This window comes from Ranitomeya imitator, chromosome 1 (genome assembly GCF_032444005.1).
Source record: "Ranitomeya imitator isolate aRanImi1 chromosome 1, aRanImi1.pri, whole genome shotgun sequence".
Lineage (NCBI taxonomy): Eukaryota > Metazoa > Chordata > Amphibia > Anura > Dendrobatidae > Ranitomeya > Ranitomeya imitator.
Window position 1 is genome coordinate 376,679,985 of NC_091282.1, and position 25,093 is coordinate 376,705,077.

General features: G+C 42.4%; 1 protein-coding gene across 2 annotated transcripts; it reads left to right on the forward strand.

Annotated features, from left to right (window-relative positions):
- The first annotated feature begins 249 nt into the window (after nucleotides 1-249).
- CEBPE (CCAAT enhancer binding protein epsilon) lies at nucleotides 250-24,519 on the forward strand. 2 transcript variants are annotated; one of them, XM_069761820.1, is made up of 4 exons: nucleotides 250-392; nucleotides 6,019-6,068; nucleotides 18,041-18,542; nucleotides 23,164-24,519. In XM_069761820.1, exons 3-4 carry the CDS (start codon nucleotides 18,108-18,110, stop codon nucleotides 23,476-23,478), a joined length of 750 nt encoding a protein of 249 aa, XP_069617921.1. In that variant the 5' UTR covers nucleotides 250-392; nucleotides 6,019-6,068; nucleotides 18,041-18,107; the 3' UTR covers nucleotides 23,479-24,519. The 2 variants fall into 2 exon arrangements, with proteins under 2 accessions (XP_069617921.1, XP_069617920.1); XM_069761819.1 differs by lacking the exon at nucleotides 6,019-6,068 and having other exon boundaries at nucleotides 259-392; nucleotides 23,164-24,518.
- Nucleotides 24,520-25,093: the final 574 nt, after the last annotated feature.

The following is a 25,093-nucleotide window of genomic DNA, read 5'->3' on the forward strand; positions in this document are numbered from 1 at the left end:
TGTCATATCTTTTAACATCACATTAGTTGGCAATGGGTTAATATCTCATCCACGTAGAGATGTACTGTAAGGTAGCCGTTACTTGGTGGTGTGGGACCATGTGGTGAGAACTGATAAACTGAGAGCAGTGTCTGGATTGCACCAGCCCCATTGGGAAATCAGTTGTCTTCCTGATGAGGAGATCATGGGGGAGCGGAATCTGTCAGCCACAGGGAGGGGACAGATAGTAATATAGATGATAACCCCCCCATAGTGCTCTTCTTCAGACTCAGAGTCAGCATCAGGTGTCATCCCCTGGGATTAAGTCGGGGTGTGAGACAGAAAACCTTTTCTCCAAAGGGGCACATTGTGAGAGTGAGACGTGTGAGAAAGAGAACAATCGATTAACACAGGTAAAATCTACCAGCAAACACACCCTGTACTGGTTTTCATACCATAGATGATTGATATAAAGGTATCAAATGGATACATAAGTACTAGATATAAATATGGTATAGATTATATTTATATTATAATTTATAGAAGTCACCAAGAGTAAATATTACATCGCCCCATCTCATTTTCCTAATGCTGAGCGTTTGGCGTAAAACCACACGCTTAATTATTGTGATGCTTTATGGTTTCGTGGAGTTTAATATAAATAAATATTTTTTTTAGGATTTTCAGTGTTAGTTAGACTTCAGTGTATTCACAAAAAAGATTTAGTTTATATTTTATTGGAAGTTCTTTTAATATAATAAATGTCACCTAGATTTAGGGGTTAAGAAGCAGAGAGATCAAATACAATTCTGGGTGTACAACTATGTCAGTGTGCCTCAATGAGCTTCATTTATATTTATGTAATATTTTCCTTAACTCATATATAAAATGCTTGTGCTATAAGCAGCACTCCACCCCTTGTATCAAAATTACCTTTGCCAAATAACATTAATCATACAGTGACAAACATGAAACATTTATATATGTATATACTTACTACAGATAATCTGTGTATTGTATATTATTTATTCAGTATCACATTGGCTAATATGTAAATTAATGATATTCTCCATCCAGTATGATATGAGTGAAGATTAGGTCTGCTATTAGATTAATTTAATTAAGAAAAGTTCTCATATTTATACAGTATGTATGTAGAGTGGATGTAAAAAGTCTACACATCAATCACGATTACAATGCCAGGTTTTCACCTTGTAAAAAAAATCATACCAAGGAGAATAATTTCACAACTTTTTCCACCTTTAATGTCACCTATAATCTTTACAATTCAATTGACTGGTAAACTGAAATATATTTGGGTGGAAGAAGAAAAAGAACTAAAATAATGTGGTTGCATAAATATGCACACCCTTATGCTAATAATGTTGAAGTATCCTTTGAATTTATAACAACATTCAGTCTTTTTGGGTGGCAGTCTATCAACATGGCACATCTAGAGTGAGCATTTTTCTATTGGATTCAGATCTGGACTCGGGTTGGGCCATTCCAAAACGTTGATTTTATTTTGATCAAGCCATTCTTTTGCTGATTTGGAGGTATGCTTAGGGTAGTTTTTGAGCTGAAAGGTGAAATTTCTCCTCATATTCAGCTTTTTAGCACAGACTTGAAGGTTTTGATGCAAAATTGACTAATATTTGGGGACTGTTCATAATTCCCTCCATTTTGTCTAAAGCTCCATTTCCAACTCTCAACAGCAGCCCCAAAGTATAAGGCTGCCTCCACCATGCTTCACGGTATGGAGTTCTTTTGGCGATGCGCACTGTTGGCTTTGCACCTATATAACTTTTTGGATTGGAAATGTGGCCAAAAAGTTCAACCTTGGTCTTGTTAGACCGTAACAAATTTTACCATATTCTTGTGGGAGACTTGATTTATGTTTTGGCAAAACATAGCCGTGCTTAGATATTTTTCTTGTAAAAGTTTTTCCATTCGGTAGATTGTTGTCACATGCAGAACACAGCCAGTACTTGCCAGAAATTTCTAGGACCAGTTTTCTTATTTTTTTCAGCAATTGGATGTGGGACATCCAGTTCTAGGTAATCATGCTTGCGTAAAATTTAGGGCACTTCTTGATGACCGTCTTCACATTGTTCCATGGCATATCTAATATCTTAGAAAAAATGTGGTAACCGTCCACTGACTGATAACTTTCAACAATGGGATGCCTTTGTTGTATTGCAAGCTGTTTGCGAACCATGGATTTTGTTGTAAAATGACTAATAAAATGTCAGGAAAATCCTGCTAGAACGGTTAAACTTTATATAAGGTTAATCAGAATCACTTTAAATGATGGCAGCTGTGTACAGATTATTATCTAACGTCAGTTTATGGACTCACAGGAGCCTTGATTCTCTCATTTGGGAGAATTATCTCAATTATGCTAATAAAACTTTGATCCGAGCTTGATCAGAGTGTCTGCTCGTAGCACAGGCGAGAAGATGGAGAACGTAATTTCTCCTTCTTTTCCATTGTCTGAGTTTGCGGATGTGAGAATGCACTCGGATGACATCCAAGTGCAGTCCAATGTTTCACACACACCCATAGACTTGAACGGGTGCATGTAATCCAATTTGTGAAGCAACTCGAAGCATGCTGCAATTTTTTATCTCATGCCGAATTGGCATGAGAAAAAAAAATGTTGATCAGCACTGCCCCATTCGAACATTGGTTCGAATGCTGCGCCTTTGTCATGGAGCACAAAATATGACTGGCTAATTCTGAACACGACCCAATTATTAGAGTGTTCACACTCATGCAACCATATTATTTTAATTTTGTTATTTTTTATTTTTCCCTATCAAAAAAATTATTTTAGTTTGTTTCTCAGTGAATTTGTACAGATTACGGGTGACATTAAAGGTGGAAAAAGTTCTGAAACATTTCTTCTTGGTAAGAGTTTTTTACATGACAAAAAAATTTACCATTTTAACAGAGATGTGTCATCTTTTTTAAATACACTATAGTTTATGCTACCCTAAAAAAAATGTAAATAAAAAAAGTCTGAAAATTAATAATGTAATTGGCAAAAAAATTAAAGAACAAGTTGTACAACAAATATATGTACACTTCTCAACATTAAATTTGCATCACCAAGAAAGAAAAGTCATTAAATTGTGGAAATCACAGGATCGATAGACAACATGTTAATCATATGCCAATTATGAAAAGATGGAACCTAATTTATCAAAATTTCTCAATTAATTCAGTATGAATGCCATCCGCAGAAATACACAAACGTACATGCCATGACATTAATGAGATTATTAATGGCTGTCTGAGGAATGTTGTGCCACCCTGAGGGTATGTGCACACGTTCAGGATTTTTTCACGATAAAAATGCATAAAAAAACACATACATATGCATCCTATTATTTAGAATGCATTCCGCAATTTTTGTGCACAGGATGCGTTTTTTTCCGTGAAAAAAAACGCATCGCGGTAAAAAAGCAGCATGTTCATTAATTGTGCGGATTTTTCGAGTTTTTTCCCGCTATTTAATACATTGGGAAAACTCTGGAAAAAAACGCAAAAAAACCCACACAAAAATGTATAAAAAAAAAACGCATAAAAACCGCGAAAAAAAAGCATGCGGATTTCTGGCAGAAATGTCCGTTTTTTCGCAGCAAATTTCTGCAAGAAATCCTGAACGTGTGCACATACCCTGAGTGCAGTTGGACATGCAACTCAACAAGATCTTGACAACTGCCAACCAATGAAGTCCCATAGAATGGTTAAATGATCTGAGAATGTTTAGCTTGCAAAAAAGAAAGCTATGAGGAGATTCAATGGCTGTCTACAAATATCTGAGGGGCTGTCACCGTGTAGAGCAGGGGTGGGCAATTAATTTTGCCATGGGGCCGCATGAGAAATTGGGATGGTTTTAGAGGGCCGGACTAATATAATTACCGTATTTTTTGGACTATAAGACGCACCCCAAATTTGGGGTGAAAATTGCAGAAAAAAGATTTTTTATAAGATGGGGGTCCGTCTTATTGTCCGAATTTACAGTATCTTACCTGAGGGCTGGCGGTGGCAGAGGAGGGTCACAGGAGGCATGGTGTCGGCAGAGGTGGAATGATGCGGTGTGGCGTGCACCTGAGCAGGGTCCCTTCCTGCTTAGGTGGGCGACGCCACGGCCTGGTGTCCATGGGGGGTTGCAGCAGTGGTGTGTCGACGGCATAGGTGCGGTATGGAGTGCGCAGGGTCCCTTCCACCGGTGAGGTGACGCAGTGGCCCGGAATGCAATGTGAGCAGCAGAGTTGGGTTGAATATCGGTGGTGGCGGCCATCTTCCCAAGGCCACGTGTGCGCAGATGGAGTGCTCTGCTTCACAGTGCTTCAGGAAAATGACCGCGGGAGGCCGCACGTGCGCCGATAGAGATTGTGGCGGCCATTTTCCTGAAGCCGAGATCATAGTAACATAGTTAGTAAGTAAGTAAGGCCGAAAAAAGACATTTGTCCATCCAATTCAGCCCATATTCCATCATAATAAATCCCCAGATCTACGTCCTTCTACAGAACCTAATTGTATGATACAATATTGTTCTGCTCCAGGAAGACATCCAGGCCTCTCTTGAACCCCTCGACTGAGTTCGCCATCACCACCTCCTCAGGCAAACAATTCCAGATTCTCACTGCCCTAACAGTAAAGAATCCTCTTCTATGTTGGTGGAAAAACCTTCTCTCCTCCAGACGCAAAGAATGCCCCCTTGTGCCCGTCACCTTCCTTGGTATAAACAGATCCTCAGTGAGATCTAAATCTGCAAACTCTGCTTCAGGAAAATGGCCGCCGCGATCTCCATCTGCGCACGTGCGGCCTCTCGCGGCTATTTTCCTGAAGCCCCGTGAAGCAGAGCACTCCATCTGCGCACGCGCGGCCTCGGGAAGATGGCCGCTGCCACCGATAAACAGGTGATCAACCCGGCTCCGCTGCTCACATTGCACGTGACGTACAGGGCCGATGCGTATGAGCTCGGGGCCTTCACTCCAGCCGCCAGCGGTCCTCCTCAGAAGCGTCTGGCGGCTGGCCGAGCGATGCCGGGGGTGGCTGTCAGAAGTGACAGCTAGCTGGCGGGCCGTTTAAAATCATCAGGCGGGCCGGATGCGACCCGCGGGCCGCATCTTGCCCAGGTCTGGAGGGATAATCCTTTTTCTCAATTGCACATGGAAACATGAGAAGAAATGGAGTGACACTGAAAGGGAAAAGATACAGATTAGATATTAGAAAAAACTTTTTGACAGTGAGGGTGATCAATGAGTGGAACAGGCTGCCACGAGAGGTGGTGGGTGAGTTCTCCTTCAATGGAAGTCTTCAAACAGAGGCTGGACAGGCATCTGTCTGAGATGGTTCAGTGAATCCTGCACTGAGCGGGGGGTTCTGATGGTTTGTGACATCATTTTACATCTTAAGTTTGATATGTGATGTCCAATTTCATTTACAACACAGAATGGATCAATTGTAGAACCAGTGGTTTGACCACGTCTTCAAAGTGTTCCATGTTTCAACATGACAATGCCAGGCCACATGTGCAATTGTGAGCAGCCTGCCTCATCTAATTGTGCTACCATTCCCCGCAGCATATCTAGACTTGTTTCCAACTGAGCACGTCTCAAATGGAGCTGTCAGCAGCAGATCTTGATGAATCACATTCCCAAGTGCATTCAGTGTGGCAGAACATTCTTCAGACCACCAATAGTACCATCATTGACAACTTGCCAAATGCATGTATTTATGCTCATTTTGCTCATATGCAGTACTAAATAAAATGAGATGTTTCCATTTTTCATAATTTGCATATTATTAACATGGCGATAGATCGTGTGATTTCCATAATTCAACAATGTTTCTTTCTTGGTACTGCAATTTCAATATTGAAGATATACCAGAAATAAAAAAATGCATAAATATAAACCACATACATAAATATACAACATAACAATGAGTCAACCACAAACATATGTATAAGTGTATATCTTTTATGTACAGTGTATAGCATCATTCAATATCCATATTTTATAGGAGTTTCCCAGAAACGATCTTTCAGCCTATGTTCCCACGATGAGCATTTGGTGAGTTTTTGATTTTGCAGATTTTCTGTACTATTTCTGCATCCATTAGGTAAAATAGGTAACTTGCATTTTTTGCAAAAATAAGCAGTGTAACTAACTCATTAAAAGCTTAAAATTTACAGGGAACCTGTCACCACTTTTCTGCTCTACCAGCTAAAAATATCATTTTATTCAGTGTCAGCTATGCATTCCCTAAATACTTATGTAACCCCCTGACGCATCACCCGTCCGGTCCGATGGGCGTGAGAAACCATTTGACTGCGCAGGCGAGATATCTCACAGCAGTCTGCGTCATCCATGCCGAGGAAAGGGGTAGAGTGAGTGAACCGAAGCCACACCCATCGAACCGGATGGACCCTATTAACTTACATCGCGGGGGAAATATGAAAGGTTTTTATGGGTGATAAAGTCGATAAACATAATTTTTTTCCCCAGAAAACCCCTTTAAAATATATACTGTATCCTTGAATGATGCTATGTACATAACTCATACATATTAACCTATAAATGTGCATATTATTCACATACTGTGCAATAAATGCTCATTATATGATCATGATATAAACACACGTATGCCCACTTAATCAACTTATACGTACATTTCTGGGTGACTCTTTTCATTTTTTATAATCACTATAACTTAGGCAACTTCTGCCCAGCCTACGCAGAACATAATGATGCTCCAGCAGCAGGCAGGCAGGGTAGCATCCAGAGAAGGGTTGCTCCTGACCTGCCAGCCAGCACTGCAGCATTAGGCTACTTTCACACTAGCGTTTTTTTGACGTATGTCGCAATGCGTCGTTTTGGAGTAAAAACGTATCCTGCAAAGTTGCCCGCAGGATGCGTTTTTTCTCCATAGACTTTCATTAGTGACCCATTGCGACGTATCGCCACACGTCACATCCGTCGTGCGACGAATGTGTCGTGTTTTGGCGCACCGTCGGCACAAAAAAGTTACATGTAACTTTTTTTGTGCGTCGAGTCCGCCATTTCTGACCGCGCATGCGCGGCCGGAACTACACCCCCTCCTCCCCGGACCTTACAATGGGGCAGCGGATGCGTTGTAAAACTGCATCCTCTGCCCTGTTGTCCATTTTTTTCGCAGTTTGCGTCGGTACGTCGGTCCAACGCATGGCGACGGCCCCGTACCGACGCTAGTGTGAAAGTAGCCTTACTATGTTCTGCGCCGGTAGACACTGCATGAGTAGTATATCTCTGTGGTGCACACAATCCTCGTGCTGTAGGAGGAGTGTGCGGCTCTCGCACACAATGGTGTGACACTGCAGCCGGCTGGCTGGCAACATCCAGGAGCAGAAGGCTTCAGTTCATTACATGTATAAGTCACTATAAGGCTGCCGTCACACTAGCAGTATTCGGTCAGTATTTTACATCAGTATTTGTAAGCCAAAACCAGGAGTGGAACAATTAGAGGAAAAGTATAATAGAAACATATGCACCACTTCTGCATTTATCACCCACTCCTGGTTTTGGCTTACAAATACTGATGTATAATACTGACCAAATACTAATAGAAAAGAACTGAAACCGCGCATAAGGAGATAAAAAGCTAAAAACACGTAAAAATACAAAACACGTGATAAATGTGGTTTGGATAAAGAAACCCCTAGAAGCAATATAGCCACTCTCAGACGGTGAGTAGTTAAACAAACAGGCCTATTTGGAGGTAGTAATGCACATTAGTGCATGATGAGCAATAGTGCAAGAGGCTCCCTCAGGGTTAATAGTGAACGTACCTGTTAGGTCATGTAGGCCACATAAGGAGGCTGTAAGTATAGTAGTGGATAGTGATATACAAGAAGCCGGGGTCCAGATGCAGCGATACCAGGTATGGAGCTGAGCGTGGGGTCCTGTAGTGGAGTACCCGGCATCTGGTGTGTGAATGGGATTACGGGCAGGCAAATCCAGAAATGCTGCAGCACAGTGGCGCTGCGAGGAGGCTGCGTAGAGCCAGGGATAGCCCCGGCCAGTGGCGTCCCTGGATACGAGCACGAGGGAAGATGGCTGACAGGGAACTGAGCGTGTGACGTCACAGCTACAGAGCTACGGAGCAGTACTGGGACCAGATTGCTACCAACGCGTTTCAAAGGAACAGCGTCCTTCTTCGTCAGTGTTACCAGTCCCTAGGTGCTTGAGAGAATTTACGCTAGTAACCTGTCAGTCAACCCCCAAAGCGACCGCCCATATGCCTGGTTACATGAATGACCTGTACATACTAATAGTGGGCCCTGAAAGGGACCCTAGTGATATAAATTCAGACTTATGGAAAGATAGCCAATAAAAATGTATTGTCTACAAAAACAGGACTTTGTGCGGAATAAAGAGGAAATATGATAAATACCAAGAAATAACAGATGGCAATATGTGCAAAAAATGAAAAATAAAAAAAAACAACTACAAATGCGTTATATCGCATGTTGGATAAATAGATACGAATACGCGAGTAAGTGATATGTAAATATATGAGAATTGTAAAAACAACTTTTAATAATTTATTAGTTAAAAGGGAAATACCTGACGATAATAATAATAATAATTACATGACAATAAAAATGAGAATAAAAACTAAGATTGGAAGCAGGATAGTGTTAATCTAAAATTAGTCTATGGACCTGCGCGGTACAGATTAAATGTGCGTGCATGTACAGGTATTCCACTGGCAAAGCCTTAATGGACTTCCATACCTGCATGTGCCGCCAAAATAATAAATAATATGCTAATGATAAAAATAAATATAAATAGATAATTCCTCATTACAAATATATACCCCAACTAGATACACGAAAAGGGAGGGGTGAACAGGGAGAGGGAAAAGGGACCGGAAATGAAGGAAGGAGGGAGAAAGGGAGGTCAATGATGGATATAAGGACTAGAATATACCTCTATGCCTAATCAAAAGGCATATCGTTCTAGCCCATAATTTAGGCCCTTAGGTGCAAAGCAATCCAAGGAAAATATCCATTTAGATTCGGTCCTGGACATGACCTGTATTAAGTTACCCCCTCTTACGTTTTGTTGGATTCTTTGGATCCTGAGGAAACATACATTTTTTATGGATTTATTATGTTTCTCACTGAAATGTCGTGAGAGGTGGTGGCCAACAAAACCTCTTTGGATATTCATCAGGTGCTCCTTAATTCGTACCATGAGGGGCCTCTTAGTACGGCCCACATACAATTTTTTACACGGACACTCAATTAAGTAGATAACTTTTGTGGTGGAGCATGTGATTGTCTCCTTAATGCTGAACTCATTCACAGAATCCGAATCTGTAAATGTATAGTGGCATGTCTTTTCAAAGGAGGTGTTCCTACAGCGATAGCAGCTGCCACTAGGTGTGAATCCAGGCCCAATACCCTTGGGGGTGCCAATTCGTGGTTTCTGATTGCTAGACGATTTTATAGTAGGAGTTATTAAGCTATCCAAGGAATGGGCCTTCCTGAACATAAATCTGGGACAACCGGTTAATGTTCCCCTATGATTTTGTCCCTTTGTAAAATGGGTCAATGTTTCCGGATGATAGACCTGAATTTAGAATGGTCCGCATGAAATTGTGTGATGAATGGTAGTTTCTGAGTTTGATCACACATACTCATGGTAGTTAGATTGGTGGATTTCTCTCTATGTAGCAGGGAATTTCTTGATGTAGCCCTCACCTCCTGCTTTGCTTGTTCCAACAATTAACATGGATAGCCTTTGTCGAGGAATTGTTGGGCCAAAGCTTCTGATTCCTTATTATAGTCGTCCAGGGTTGTACAGTTGCGTCTGATCCTTGTATACTGACCTTTAGGGATGTTGGTGAGCCACACGGGTAAGTGGCAGCTGATAATGTTGATGAAGCTGTTGGAGTCCACTTCCTTTCAGTATCATTTTGTGAGTAACTGGGAGTCTTTTATGTATACATTGAGGTCCAGAAAATTAATACTTGTGGCACTGATTGTTGGTATAAATTCTAATCCGAAATTATTGTCGTTCAGACTGGAAATTAACCGGTCCAGATCATTTCTTGGGCCATCCCAAATGAACAACACATCATCAATGAATCTACGTCAAAGAACTAACCCTGGATGTAGATTTCCGGTGGTATAAATGTAAGACTCCTCCCACTTGGCCATGAACAAATTAGCATAGCTGGGAGCAAAGCGTGTGCCCATCGCAGTGCCCCAGACCTGTAAAAAGAACTCCCCTTCATACAATAAATAATTGTGTTGTAGTATAAAATCAATACATTCCTTAATGAATGATACCTGGGTTTTTGGATATGTCCCCAGTGTTTTGAGAAAGTGGCCTGCAATGTGGCAACCCATCTTTTGGTCAATTACCGTATATAGGGATTTTATGTCCAAAGTATCTAAGATATAGTTAGATTTCCACTCGACCTTCTCAAAAACTTGTAAAATATGGCATGTATCTTTTAGGTAGGCCGGTATAAGTTGCATGCATTTTTGCAAATGCATGTCCAAGTATCGTGACAGGTTGGCTGTAAGGCTATTAATACCGAAAATAATGGGTCTCCCCGGAGTGCATGTCGAGCTCTTATGGATTTTGGGGTAGTGGTAAAAAATAGCTACACTGGGATCTTTGTTTAATACAAATTGAAATTCCTTTTTGTTTAAAACTCCAAGGGACTGGCCCTTAAGGCACAGATTTTTCTCCTGCACTGTGCAGGAGACAGCGCTAAAGTTTAGCCCTGTCCCCTGTGTGACGGGGTGTACGGCAGAGCAAGAAGGAACAACAGGCCAATGGATGATTCCACAGATTTATTATCAAGAACGCTGGAACAACACATGCAGGTAGATCTACAGAGTCCACAATTAGTCCAATGGAACAGGTTCGGGGGCACCTCCCAATAATCCTTGTGCCAGGTAACAAAGCAATAGTCCACAATTAGTCCAATGGAACAGGTTCGGGGGCACCTCCCGATAATCCTTGTGCCAGGTAACAAAGCAATAGTCCACACGAGTCCAAGGGATCCCAAAACAATCTCACGAACAAGGAGATATGTTCTCAGCTCAAGTCTCGCCCCGTTCGCTTCCGCAGTCCCAGATGGGCTTGGGGTCTTGCCTCAGCTAAGAATCCCCACTCCTTCTCCTTCAAAAATCAACTCACATCTGATCTCAAAATAAGAATGGATTGTCTGAGCTCCTGGGATCCGCCCATGAAGGGGGGTAGGGGTCACACCTTCTATTCAATGGTTGGGTCCACCAGAAGATTCTATACTGGTGGGCTCCGTTTAATCTATGTAGTATGTACATTTGACTAGCCACCTGCTGTGAGGAAGAATGGCTATTCCTCCACTAGTGATGTGGACAAAGCTTAATTACATTAGAGCTTAGGGCTGCAAGTATTGGGGGAAGGAGACATATTGTTACAGGTGAACTCCCAGCACAAGAGAATACATAAATTACAGCTAATAGAAACCAGAGAACAGTTACATACATCAAATGGCATATTATTCAAATACAGGACAGGGCAAATGTACATATCATGACAATCCCTTCCCCTCCCAATTTGTGTACGTACCTGGGACCTCTACAGGTCGTTGGTTAAGTACACACAGGTAGAGCGTAACTTACATGTGGCTTCATGCAGCCACAAATTGGCATCGTAGCTCTCCCACATCATTGCCCAGGAGAACATCTGCAGGCAGACCACCCATCACCCCAACCACACATCGCCTGACCCCAAAACCAAAGTTCAGATCCACAGTGGCTGTGGGAATAGTCCTCCATTGTCCACCAGCCAGTTCAATGACAATCCCAGGTCCTCGATGGATTGCCTCAGGCCGAACCACTCGGGGATCAGCCAGTGTGAGGAAAGCCCCTGAGTCACAAAATCCAATAAGTCTCTGTCCATCCAGCATGACCTCCTGCAAGTGCTTACCTCGATGAGCAGAAGTCGTCATAGCTGCAGGTCGCACACCATAAACTCCTAGTGGTGCAACATGGGTGGGTGAGGCACAAGGCCAGTCCTCACGTAGTGGTGACACGTCATCCTCCATGGCACTTGGCTGTACATAATTAATAATACGACTGGGTACATTTGAACAGCTGGGCAGGAGGCTTGCAGATGCCCCGGCTGTCCACATCGATAGCATCTGTGCTGGGTCTCACTCCATCCAAGGCGTCCTCTTGGGCGAGGGGTAAGGGAACCTGGAGGCCGGCCCCCACCTGAAGGTGCTGTAGGGTTTTGAGGACGACTCCTCCATGGGCTGGTTGGGCATGAGGCCTGCAGATGCCCCAGATGCCCACAACCATAACACCTGCGCTCTGCTACTTCCTCTCCTCATCGTATTCCAGAAAACGCAGTAGAAGCAACTGGAGGCACATTTACATGGGTATCAGCATGAGGTGGTGGCTTAGAGGAACGGGGAACAATGGGGACAGAAGAACAGGGGGCTCCGGTGTTGGGGAGCTGGTAGGCCTCTCTCCATCCTCCAACAGAACCCTCCACTGAGGCTTGATGGTGAGAGCCTCATCAGCTAGAGCTGCAGCTTCCTCCACAGTGGCTGGTCTCCTCTCACGCACCCATTCCCTGATCTCAGCAGGACACTTGAAGTAAAACTGCTCTTTTAGGATAACCTGGAGGAAGGTCTCCCAGGTTAAGGCCTCCTCTGCCTCCAGCCAGCGATGACATATTTGTTTGAGTCTGTGGGCATACATCTTGAAAGACACTTCCTCATCACAGGCTAAAGTACGGAACTGAGTCCTGTAAGTGTCTGGGGTAACAGCATAATGTTCTAGAATAGTCCGTTTAATCTCCGCATACTCACAGTTCCCCTGAGGGTCCATAGCTCTATAGGCTGCAGCAGCTCCACCCTCTAAGAGCCCCACCAGATGTCGGACTCGGTCCCTTTCCGGGACTTCCATTAATCGACACTGATGCTCAAAGTCCTGGAAGAAGCCCTCAATGTCGCCTGCAGCCTCATTAAAGGGCTTGAAGTCTTTGCGAGACACTCTGGGGAGTTCCCTCATGGTGGGTGCTGGGGTTACAGTCTGTCTGGAGCTTCTAGCTGCTTCCAAAGTGATCTGCCTCTCCAGCAATGCCATCTCCTGAGCTCTGTCCTCGGCTCTGTGAATGGTCTCCCTCTCCTCGGCTCTGTGAATGGCCTCCCTCTCCTGAGCTCTGTGAATGGCCTCCCTCTTATCGTCTATGGTGGCCTCTTCTCCCAGCAATGCCAACTCCTCCTCGTACCACATAACCCACTGACTTTTTTGGGTATTTACCTCCGGCTGCAGTCTTTCCTCCATTTGCTGTGAGGGTCCTTCCTCAGCGTCATCTTGCAGGCGAACTCCTTCCAAAGCCTCAATAAGCTGCTCCTTGGAGAACCCCTTAAAACGGACTCCTACTTCACGGGCCTTTGATTGTAGGCTCCCCAAAGTCCAGTTCTTGTACTCTGCGGTGTTGGTTCCTGATGTTGGGCCATTGTCCTCCATTCCTTCTGCTCTGGTCCCTCTGCTGCCAACCAGTTTGTGACAGGGTGTACGGCAGAGCAAGAAGGGACAACAGGCCAAGGGATGATTCCACAGATTTATTATCAAGAACGCTGGAACAACACATGCAGGTAGATCTACAGAGTCCACAATTAGTCCAACGGAACAGGTTCGGGGGCACCTCCCGATAATCCTTGTGCCAGGCAACAAAGCAATAGTCCACACGAGTCCAAGGGATCCCAAAACAATCTCACGAACAACGAGATATGTCCTCAGCTCAAGTCTCGCCCCGTTCGCTTCCGCAGTCCCAGATGGGCTTGGGGTCTTGCCTCAGCTAAGAATCCCCACTCCTTCTCCTTCAAAAATCAACTCACATCTGATCTCAAAATAAGAATGGATTGTCTGAGCTCCTGGGATCCGCCCATGAAGGGGGGTAGGGGTCACACCTTCTATTCAATGGTTGGGTCCACCAGAAGATTCTAGACTGGTGGGCTCTGCTTAATCTATGTAGTATGTACATTTGACTAGCCACCTGCTGTGAGGAAGAATGGCTATTCCTCCACTAGTGATGTTGACAAAGCTTAATTACATTAGAGCTTAGGGCTGCAAGTATTGGGGGAAGGAGACATATTGTTACAGGTGAACTCCCAGCACAAGAGAATACATAAATTACAGCTAATAGAAACCAGAGACCAGTTACATACATCAAATGGCATATTATTCAAATACAGGACAGGGCAAAAGTACATATCATGACACCCTGCATCTGGTGCTGAAGCTGCCATTCATATCTTCTTTGCAGCAGCAGTAGAGAAGATATGAATATTCCTTTTTTTTGTTTCTCGTGTTTAAAATAAAGATCCATGTGCCCACCCCCTCCCACCCCCTGTGCGCCCGCCCGCTGTTCTTAAAATACTCACCCGGCTCCCTCGCTGGCTGGCGCTGCTTCCTGTCCTGGCCGCACCTTCTACTGTATGAGCGGTCACGTAGGGCCGCTCATTTACAGTAATGAATATGCGGCTCCACCCCTATGGGAGGTGGAGCCGCATATTCATGACTGTAATCGGCGGCCCCACGTGACCACTCATACAGTAGAAGGTGCGGCCAGGACAGGAAGCAGCGCCAGCCAGCAAGGGAGCCGGGTGAGTATTTTAAGAACAGCGGGCGGGCGCACAGGGGGTGGGCACATGGATCTTTATTTTAAGCACGAGAAACAAAAAAAAAGGAATATTCATATCTTCTCTACAGCAAACGCTGCTGCAAAGAAGATATGAATGGCGGCTTCAGCACCAGTGGGGGGGACAGCGCTTACTGTAGCGCTGTCTCCTGCACGACACACGGACTGCACAAGGACAACGTCCATGTGCGGTACGTGTTTTACACGGACCCATTGACTTTAATGGGTCCACGTAATCCGTACGCTCCCAACAAACACTGACATGTCTCCGTGTTTGGCACACAGAGACACGGCCCGCAAAAAATCAATGACATCTGCACAGATGCATTGATTTCAATGTGTCTACGTGTGTCAGTGGCTCCGGTACGTGAGGAAACTGTCACCTCACGTACCGCAGCCACTGACGTGTGAAACCGGCCTTAGTATGTACAAGCCATTCATGTAACCAGGCATATGGGTGGGCGTTTTTGGGGTTGACTGACAGGTTACTAGCATAAATACTCTCGAGCACCTAGGGACTGGTAACCCTGACGAAGAAGGAAGCTGTTCCTTTGAAACGCGTTGGTAGCAATCTGGTCTCAGTACCGCTCCGTAGCTCTGTAGCTGTGATGTAACACGCTCAGTTCCCTGTCGGCCATCTTCCCTTGTGCTCGTATCCAGTGACGCAACCAGCCGGGGCTTTCCCTGGTTCTACGCAGCCTCCTTGGAGCGCCACTGTGCTGCAGCATTTCGGGATTTGCCTGCCTGTAATCCCATTCACACACCAGATGCCGGGTACTCCACTGCAGGACCCTACGCACAGCTTCATACCTGGTATCGCTGCATCTGGACCCCGGCTTCTTGTATATCACTATCCACCACTATACTTACAGCCTCCTTATGTGGCCTACATGACCTAACAGGTACGTTCACTATTAACCCTGAGGGGGCCTCTTGCACTATTGCTCTTCAGGTACTAATGTGCATTATTACCTCCAAATAGGCCTGTTTGTATCACTGCTCACCGTCTGAGAGTGGCTATATTGCTTCTAGGGGTTTCTTTATACAAACCACATTTATCACATGTTTTGGTATTTTTACGTGTTTTTAGCTTTTTATCTCCTTATGCGCGGTTTCAGTTCTTTTCTATTTGTATTTTGTATGACAGGATTGGCGTCTACCTGCCTTGATTCCAGCTGCCAAGGGTATTTTCCATTTGAGTAGGGCTTGTGTGTTTTCTTTTATACCACTGACCAAATACTGCTAGTGTGACGGCAGCCTAAGACATCAAAGCAGACTGAAGGGCACGATATGCATTATGCCTAAAACATGTAGGATATGTTTGCACGTTGCTTTTTTGCTGCTGTTTTCTGCAGCTAAAACCTGATTTCTTGGCAGTAAAAAAACTGCAGACAAAAAGCAGGTTTTTGCTGCTGTTTTGCTGTTTTTCTTGCTGTCTTTTTGGCTGCTTTTTTCAGGATCTCAAAGTTCAGCTTTGCTTCCATCGCACAAGCATGAACAGTACAAGGTGTTAGGCCACCAATGCAAGACGTATGTGAAACCATAAAACATGTTTTGAAAAAAAGGGCAATTTGATCAAATTATATAGAGGAAAATGTTTTTTATGTCAAAAAGAATAGTGACTTCTAAACAAAAAAAGTTAATATGAGTTCATGAAAAGCGGGGGGAGAAGAAATGGTCAGGCATAGTTTACCTAAGAAATTGTTAGCGCATTGAGTTGGTAGACATTGCTTACTTTCCGGCATTGGTCGAGCAATTCGATGGTTAGACATCATTTACTTTAACCCATATTACTAACTTAACTAAACTGTGCTAATAATAACGGCCAAGACATTTTGATTTAAATGTGGGAAAATCACAAAAAATAAATGTGTTTCACTTCCTGCTGTACCTGTTTTTTCCACTAAAATCTCAGCAAAAACTCATGACAATGTTTCTTGATGTGTTTTTGCTGCTGTTTTGCACTGACCCATTGCTTTCTATGGGTGAAAAAAACGCAGCAAAAGTTGCTGAAAAAAGTGTCATGCGGTGGATTTAAAACAGCAACAGTTTTCCAATTCAGTCAGGCAAAACAAGCGTGTGCATGAGATTTCTGAAATATCATAGCTTTTGCTGGTACAGTAAAAAGCAGCTTTTAATTTGCATTAAAAAAAATGCAGCAAAAAAGCAACGTGTGAATGTAGCCTAGATATTTGATGAGTTGGTCTCTTTACTAAGAATGAAGATGACCGAGGAAGCAAATTTGAATCCTTAACTAGTATAATAACATAATATCAAGATTAATAACCAAATATAATAACCAAATAAAAGATTCATACACAAACTAACACCATTGTTATGTAATGTCTAAATAGCATTGCTACACAATTCATATTAAGGGTCATAGTGATCATAAGCCTCCGTTGCACGGGCATTGATGAAGGTTTATTCTGCAGGACAGCGTATGTGCCTCTTATTTAACTGCACAGGTTGCACAACTCTTTGTCAGCTGTTGTATGACCAGTACCTTTTATATTATTAATTAAATAATGAAATAAATTGACAAAGTTTTTATATATTAGCGCTGATTGTATGACATATACAGTATGTTTAATAAATCTTTAACATATAGAGGTAATTATGTGTTGAAGGGAGTCGGTAGGCACAGAATGACGATTCAAAGCAAGCACAGGCGCTTGGTGCATCCTTGGCATGCACAGACATTTGAGTGAACCTTCCCACCTACCTTTTTTCCTTACTTTTCCATTCCTTTTTTCTTTATGGGTATGTGCAGACAATCAGTAAATGCAGCGTCCAGATGTTACAGCATAGCGGATGGGATTTCAAGAAATTCCATGCCCACTATGCATTCACAGACACTCGTAGCTCACCTGCGGAGATGGACATACGCCGTGTCTCTCCAGACTGCAGCATGTCAACTTCTCTTGTGGAGTTGCGAGTCTCCGCAAGATAAATTTCACCCGTACAATGTTTTGAAAATGGTGAATCTGTATGGTTCAGTGAACACATGAGGATTCACCTACATTCAATAGCCGGCAGCTCTTTGGACGCAGCAAACATGCACTGCGTCCAAAGCGCAGCCAGTTCTAGATCGTCGGCACATGCCCAATTACTTACTTGTTTTCTCTATAACCCTGTCCCCTATTTGATTGTCAGCTTTGACTTTATAAAGCCAGAGGATGAAGAAATCGATGGAAAACAAGCAGGTGGGAAGGTGCTTTTAAATGTTGGGAAAGGCCTAGGGTGCACCGAGCGCCTGTTCTTAATTTGAACAGTCATTCTGTGCCGATATACTTCCTTTAATGTTTAGCATGTAACTAAATCCAAACTCTTTGTCTCCGCAGAGGTCTTACCTTTTTTTGAGTAGAGAAGTGTGGTATAAGGCTGGGAAAGAAGACTCCTGTACAAAGAATGTCTCTAAACAGCTACTTTGAGTGTGAAAAACGTGGTCAAGTTTCAGGCTATCCTTCCCGTATGGCAGCATCTCAAGCAGAGATTGTAGGAGGCAATCTCTGTGACCCTGAGACCTCTGTGGATTTATCCACATACATTGAATCAGGAGATGAACTTTTGTCTGATCTCTTTCCTTTGAGGAAGCCATCATATCAATATCTTTCCTCAGAAGGGCTATCGGGAGCTGCTTTGTATGCCTACCCACACGGCATGATGCCAGAACGTCGAATAGGAGGATATGAGTCTGGCGGAGTGATTGTGAAGGAGGAGACACGTGGATCACACAGGACTGTGTGCAATACTCTACAATACCAGGCTGCACAATGTGCACAGACAGCAATGCATCTTCCTCCTCAGATGGAGGGAGTACACCCTGCACTCCGTGTGTTGAAGGTGAGAGATCTTCACTCCACGAAAATTCCCCAAATACTTTACCAGAGTGTATTGGTTCTAGAGCAACTTTTCTTTGCGCTTTTTTATATCTCCAAGAAACGTATGAATTCTTTAACAACCAGGTGTCATCATTCTTGATCAAACAGTGTTCTAGGGTATAGGGACATGTTTCTTTGGTGACGTCTCTTGGTTTATCACGTTCAGTTATGTGGGTGATGCCAAGAAAAAAAAAATTTCTAACTTCATGGCAGGAAAGATATATATCTTGGTACCGTGTTAGCCAGTAACTTCATGGCATAACTCATAAGTTAATATGCATATTCATTCATTACAGCTCACATTAAGAACTCCACTTTCTCGTATGTCTAATCTCTCTCTGACTGTTTAATCGGGAAAAACAATTTGAGGCAATCTTTAAAGGGATTATGTGGTCATATGAAACTGATGTTCTGTCCGTTCAACATGTATAGGCCCCATACTGCAGATAAGCTCCAATTCAAGAGTATGTGAGCTGACCTTCAGTGCCAGCAGAGGCCACTAGGGAGGAATTGATTAGGAAGGTGCTTGGTGTCAGACCCCGACCAATCTGATATTGATCAATACCAAATGCCCAGTGAAGCCCATTTAAATCTTTAACTGCCAGAATGGGAAAAAAAATGCCATCTATCTTGAAAAATTGTGAGAATAATTTTCGAAAGATATTTTTTGCTTTGAAGTTTTTTCACTTAGAATGGCATAATAATCATTTTTCTTTTTTACTGCTGCTATTTACCATTTTGTTCAGAATTAGCAAACAAACTTTACACAGAGAACCTTGCAAAGCCCAATAAATCTAGATCATTAAAATGCAAAAATTGGTTAAAAAGTAGGCAACTGAATTGTCTTATGACTAAATTCATATGGCATTGCTCAAGCAAATAGTTTTTTTAGAGGAAAGCAAAGAACGGCATGACCAGATATATGATTTTTCTACCAATTTCCACCTTTTACTAACTAAATGGAAGGGTTTTACAGAGTGCAGCAAGATTCATGCCTAGAGCCGTTGTTTAGTCTCCTCCCTTCACTGAAATATGGCTCCATTAAGGGGGGTTTTCGGGCTCAGCATAAATTATTGTAGTATCTTTATGTGACTGCAGATTGCTGAATCCTTATGGTGTGCAATATGCACACTGTCAGTATTCACCTCTACTGTCAGTTTGAGCAGTCGTCAGATGACCACAGAGGATGCGCTCTGCATAGCTATGGTAATATGCTAACTAGGTTCTCATCTGTTTCTGTCAAAAGACAATTGAGAGAAGCCTGAAAAGCAGATAGTCAGCACGTGACCACAACTATGCAAAGCTTACTTTCTGTTACATGATGACTACTTTATCTAGCATTAGATGATAGTCCTGACAGTGAGTATATTGTACAGTGTCATGATTCAGCAATCTGCAGTCAAATAGAGTGACAGCAAAAATGTTGTAGTTTCATTCTGGTACTACACATTTAGGGTCAGTGCTTGTTTTCAGTTTAAACTGTTATCACTGCATTCACATATAGAGATAACAGGAGCTTTGAAAAAGCATAAAGTTTAAGAAAGTAAGAGCCCTGATTAAGGGTAGCGTCACACAGTGGCATTTTGATCACTACGACGGCACGATCCGTGACGCTCCAGCATCGTAACAATATCGCTCCAGCGTCGTAGACTGCTGTCACACTTTGCAATGTACGACGCTGGAGCGATAATTTCATGACGTATGTGCGATGTAGAAGCCGTTGGTTACTATGCGCACATCGTATACAATATCGTGCACACCTTTGTTACACCATGCGATCATGCCGCCACAGCGGGACACTAGACGAAGAAAGAAAGTTTCAAACGATCTGCTACGACGTACGATTCTCAGCGGGGTCCCTGATCGCAGGAGCGTGTCAGACACAGCGAGATCGCTGGAACGTCACGTATATATCGCTGGAACGTCACAAATCGTGCCGTCGTAGAGATCAAAATGCCACTGTGTGACGGTACCCTAAGAGAACTGCTTTGGAAACTGCTATTGCTGGGGGCCCACATATTATGATTCTACAGGACTGATAAGAGCTCTGTCAGGAGCTCAGAGGGAGGGTAAAGGAGGTGAGGAGGAATGTAACTACATAACACAGAGGGCCACGGAATGGCCAGGCACAAGTGGCCGAGTTTCATGGAAAGAAGCAGTACACTATGCAAGATAAAAGCTCTCATATAAATAGAATGATAGCAGATAGGAAAAGCAAGTCAAATGCAAACTTCCTTATTTTCATCCAGTCTAACTAAAGCAATTTAATAACACGAGAATACCCCCTTAACTGAGAATTCTCTAAAAGGACACATACTGTTAATGAAACTCGGCTCTAAGCTTTTAGGCTTATCACCATGTTAGGGTCAGAGCCATGACTCTGGAAAAATGTTTTCCCATTTAAATAAGACATAACTATGTATTTTTAAGTGCCACTGATCTAATGAACATGGTGTATTTCTTTTATCCCTCATCTTTCTGTTTGCAAAGGTCTGTTTCCATGGACTAATCAGTGGTCTGTAATAACTTGTTTACACAGGCAGACCATGGGAAATGATGAGCACTGAACAATCTGAAAAAGATCGTTCAGTGCGCGTAGGCTGCCATTGTTCTCAGTAGCGCGAGTCTTGTTTACACAGGATGATGCACCGCCAAGAATGATGATATTTTGTCCTGTCACATGACTAGATCTAGATACTGGGGAAAATAGGAATAGAGTGCCATATGTCAGTAACAGAGAGACACAGGAACAAAAAAAAAGACAAAAACAACTCCAGATTCAGGAGAACAGCTCCATTTACTCCAGATTAAAAAATACATATGTATGGTAAGTGACAGGTCCCCTTTAATATCCAGTGCGACGCATCATCAGTTATAGAAAGTGTTAGATAAGGGCTCTATAAATAAAGACAACAAACATTTTTTTCTTTTGTTTTGAATGTTGATAATGCCAGTAACCACTGGTAAAACATTTCAATATCAGGAGCAATTGAGGATCCAGCCTAAATTAAAGTGGCAGACGTAAGACCTAGCAAAGGTGGTACAGATATATTGAGTTTTTTTTTGCATTTTATGATCATTGTTTAATCTTTGTTAGATTTATTAGGTCTAATAAAGAAGGAAGTTGCATTTAGGTGTAATGTTTACATTTTTGTAATAAAAATGTCTGCTTCTGTTTTTTTGGCACGTCTCATAAGTGCTGGACAAACTAATGTTCTCCAAAGTGCAAAAAATGCAAAATTCACTATTTTTTTAAATGTTAAAACAGTAGTTTCCAACTCTTTTTTTGCTTGCAAGCCACCTTTATGCATGACAAATGACATTGAGCCACACTTCTTGTTAGAAATGCAAAAGATGACTAAATGATAGAGTGTTAACTTCTAGTAATGCTTTACCGTATAAGGCCCCTCAAGTTTATGATTACGGTATATGCAGCTGCCAACAGCTCTTCTCTGTCCACACATTGGCATTGAAGGGGCCTCCAGGTTCAGAAAACCCCTGTTCCCTGACTGCAGTTTTTAGTCCCCCTCCCAGGTCCAGCGCTCAGTCTCCTCCACTGCTCCCGATAATGCTATTGTCTGCAGAGCTGACGTCACCTTGATACCTGTGCAGCCAATCAATGAGCTCAATGGATCGGCCTGAATTGATGGTATAAGCCACTCAGAGCCACTGAGCTCACTGATTGGCTGCAGCAAGGTAAATGTGAAGCACTATAGATAATGACAGGCGCTTAGAGCAGTACTGAATTTTACAATGGCATGGACAAGAATCCATGCAGACATTTCCCATAGCATAAAGCAATGTGGCAACAACCCTATTCACATACATGGGATATGGATTGTAATTAGATTCAATAAAGATTTCTATCTGGAATTTGAGGTGACGTTTGTAACAAACCCACATCTATGAATGGACCCTTGCGGAGCCACATGCAGTGGGTCTGAGAGCCAAATTTAGTTCTCAAGCCACTTGTTAAAGGAACAATGGCCTATGAAGAATAAGCCAAAAATTTAGTAAATAGCTTGAGACAAGTTTATGGTCAGAAAAAGCAGAATCTTTTGTTCACATCAGTTGTGTGTGAATTATTTTCCTCACTTTTCACTGTTCACGTCACTTTTCTAAAAAGTAGGTGAGAGTTTCATCAGGGTGCAGGGCTTCCACAATCCAACAAATTTACTATAATTTATGTTAGAAAATGGCCCACGGCTTGTATAGTTTTTACTTTCTGACGCACAAAAAGGCTAAAGATTTTTAAAAAATTGATAGAAGGTGTATGCATTATAAAAAATTTCCACATTTTGTTCCAGTGTGCCCTGGTTTAAAATGGCTTATAAGTCCAGATAAATTCCAACCAAAGATGTTGACCATGTTTGTGTGTGTCTTCATTATCTGAATGAATGCATGTAGTTCTACTTGCATTGTAGCAATGAAAAGTACTCAAAAGTGCAATTTCCCAATAACAGCCACATAAAGAGAGATATACATGAGACACATGGATATCTGGATGACACCTTGATACTGATTGCAATAACTCACAATCTGCATCTGTAAATGTATTTATCTCTTCAAATCTGCATTTCCAGGGTTCTCTATCTGGGATGTTGCCTGCCCCTCCATTAAAAGAACAAAGCCATAAGGGTAAGAAGTCACTGAGTAAAGACAGCCTAGAATATCGCCTGCGTCGTGAAAGAAATAACATTGCTGTCCGCAAGAGCCGTGATAAAGCCAAACGGAGGAACCTGGAGACTCAACAACGAGCTCTAGAATTCATGGCAGAAAATGAAAAGCTACGTAACCGTATCCAGCAGCTGACTCAGGAGCTCGAAGCTTTGAGAGGTGTTTTCAGACAAATCCCAGAAGCTGCTGCATTGGCCAAGGCATCTGGAGCTTGCAGCTGAAGATATCTCAACTAAGGTCCACTTCCAAGAATTGGCTGAAACGCAAAGACTCGCAACCAAATATTAAGGGAAGATTTCTCCGTAAGATTGAAGTTGTCTGTTCACAATTGTGGAAAGGACTCACAGATTTTTTCTTGTATCAGTGTTAGTCCAGGAAAAATGAATGCCGCATGGAGAGCAACATTTATGTTTTAAGTATTGTGGTCTCTAGGTGACTCCATATCTAATTCTCCAGTGGACCAGTCTACAGACTCCTTTTTTGTTTCACTTGTATATATTTGTGACAGACAGGATTAGAAGCCAAGGGAAATCGTGTGATATGTCTATAAATATAGGTATACATATATATAGCAATATACTTCTATATATGCAAAAGGAAGCAAAGACAAGAAGAAGTGAAACACATTAATGACTAAATGTGTCTCTGCTCCTCTCTCTTCACTTGAACTCTTCTTTGCTGGTCATGTTCTCACCAATCTTTCCTGTTTTTGGTGTTACATCATCCAAGCTGTGTCCCATCACACCTGTATTCACATTCTTATAAATCCACCTTCCATTTTTTCTTCCACCATCTAATCCCCCCTCTTATCTATTCTCTTTCTCTCTTCTTCACCTCTCCCCATCATCTACTTTTCTCTGAAAGTCTCAGGGAGATGTTCCTATTACAACATATGTTTGCAGCTAATGGTGACCACAAAGTTAGTTCATCATCCTGTTGGAGGGGGCGGTGGGGGAAATATCATTAGGGTGGGGAGAGGCAGATGACACACGGTGGGGCGGGGGGTTAATATGAATATGTGACTCAGAATGTGATAGTCTGCGTCTATGCTCATATGCAATATTTTTATTCTGTGTGCAAACTGTTAATGGCTCAGACTTTTATTGTATTATTAGCTTAGAAGTTTCATTTTTAAACATTTTTCACCATACTGTGTTCTATTACAATATAATTATTTTAATTCTCTAAATAATGAAATATATTGATTTATGCAAATAATAATTATGAATATCCATTTTCAAAATAAAAGAATTTTGATGCATAGAAATTTGAAATTGTGACAAATGCAAACATATACAGTAGAGCAATAGATGATATTAACAAATTATCAAATAACTTAAGATGACTTGCTAGCTTGAGATATATGATTTAGGACTCACAAATAGTTTTGGCAAATGGACATAACAGCATAGCTTCTTTCTGGATACTGCCTTTAAGAATGCTTCTGATAGAGACCCAAGTTTATTAGACACAGGAAAGTCACTTGGAAAAACAATTGTCTTTCTGACATATTTGGCAGCATCATGGACACTCTGTCGTCAGTCACTTTAGTCCTTGTCTCCAGTGGAATTTGCTATCAATTTTTACAATCTCAAACACACTCAAAAAATAAGGGACAGCTCAGTAGAAGTGATCAGCAAGTGTACTTGTTACTCGAGATTTCTCGAGCATGCTCGGGTGTCCTCCGAGTATTTTTTAGTGCTCGGAGATTTAGTTAAATGATTTAGCTAAATGATTTACAGCGACTAGCCAGCATAAATACATGCGGGGGTTGCCTGGTTGCTAGGGAATCCCCACATGTACTTATGCTGGCAAACAGATGTAAATCATTCAGCT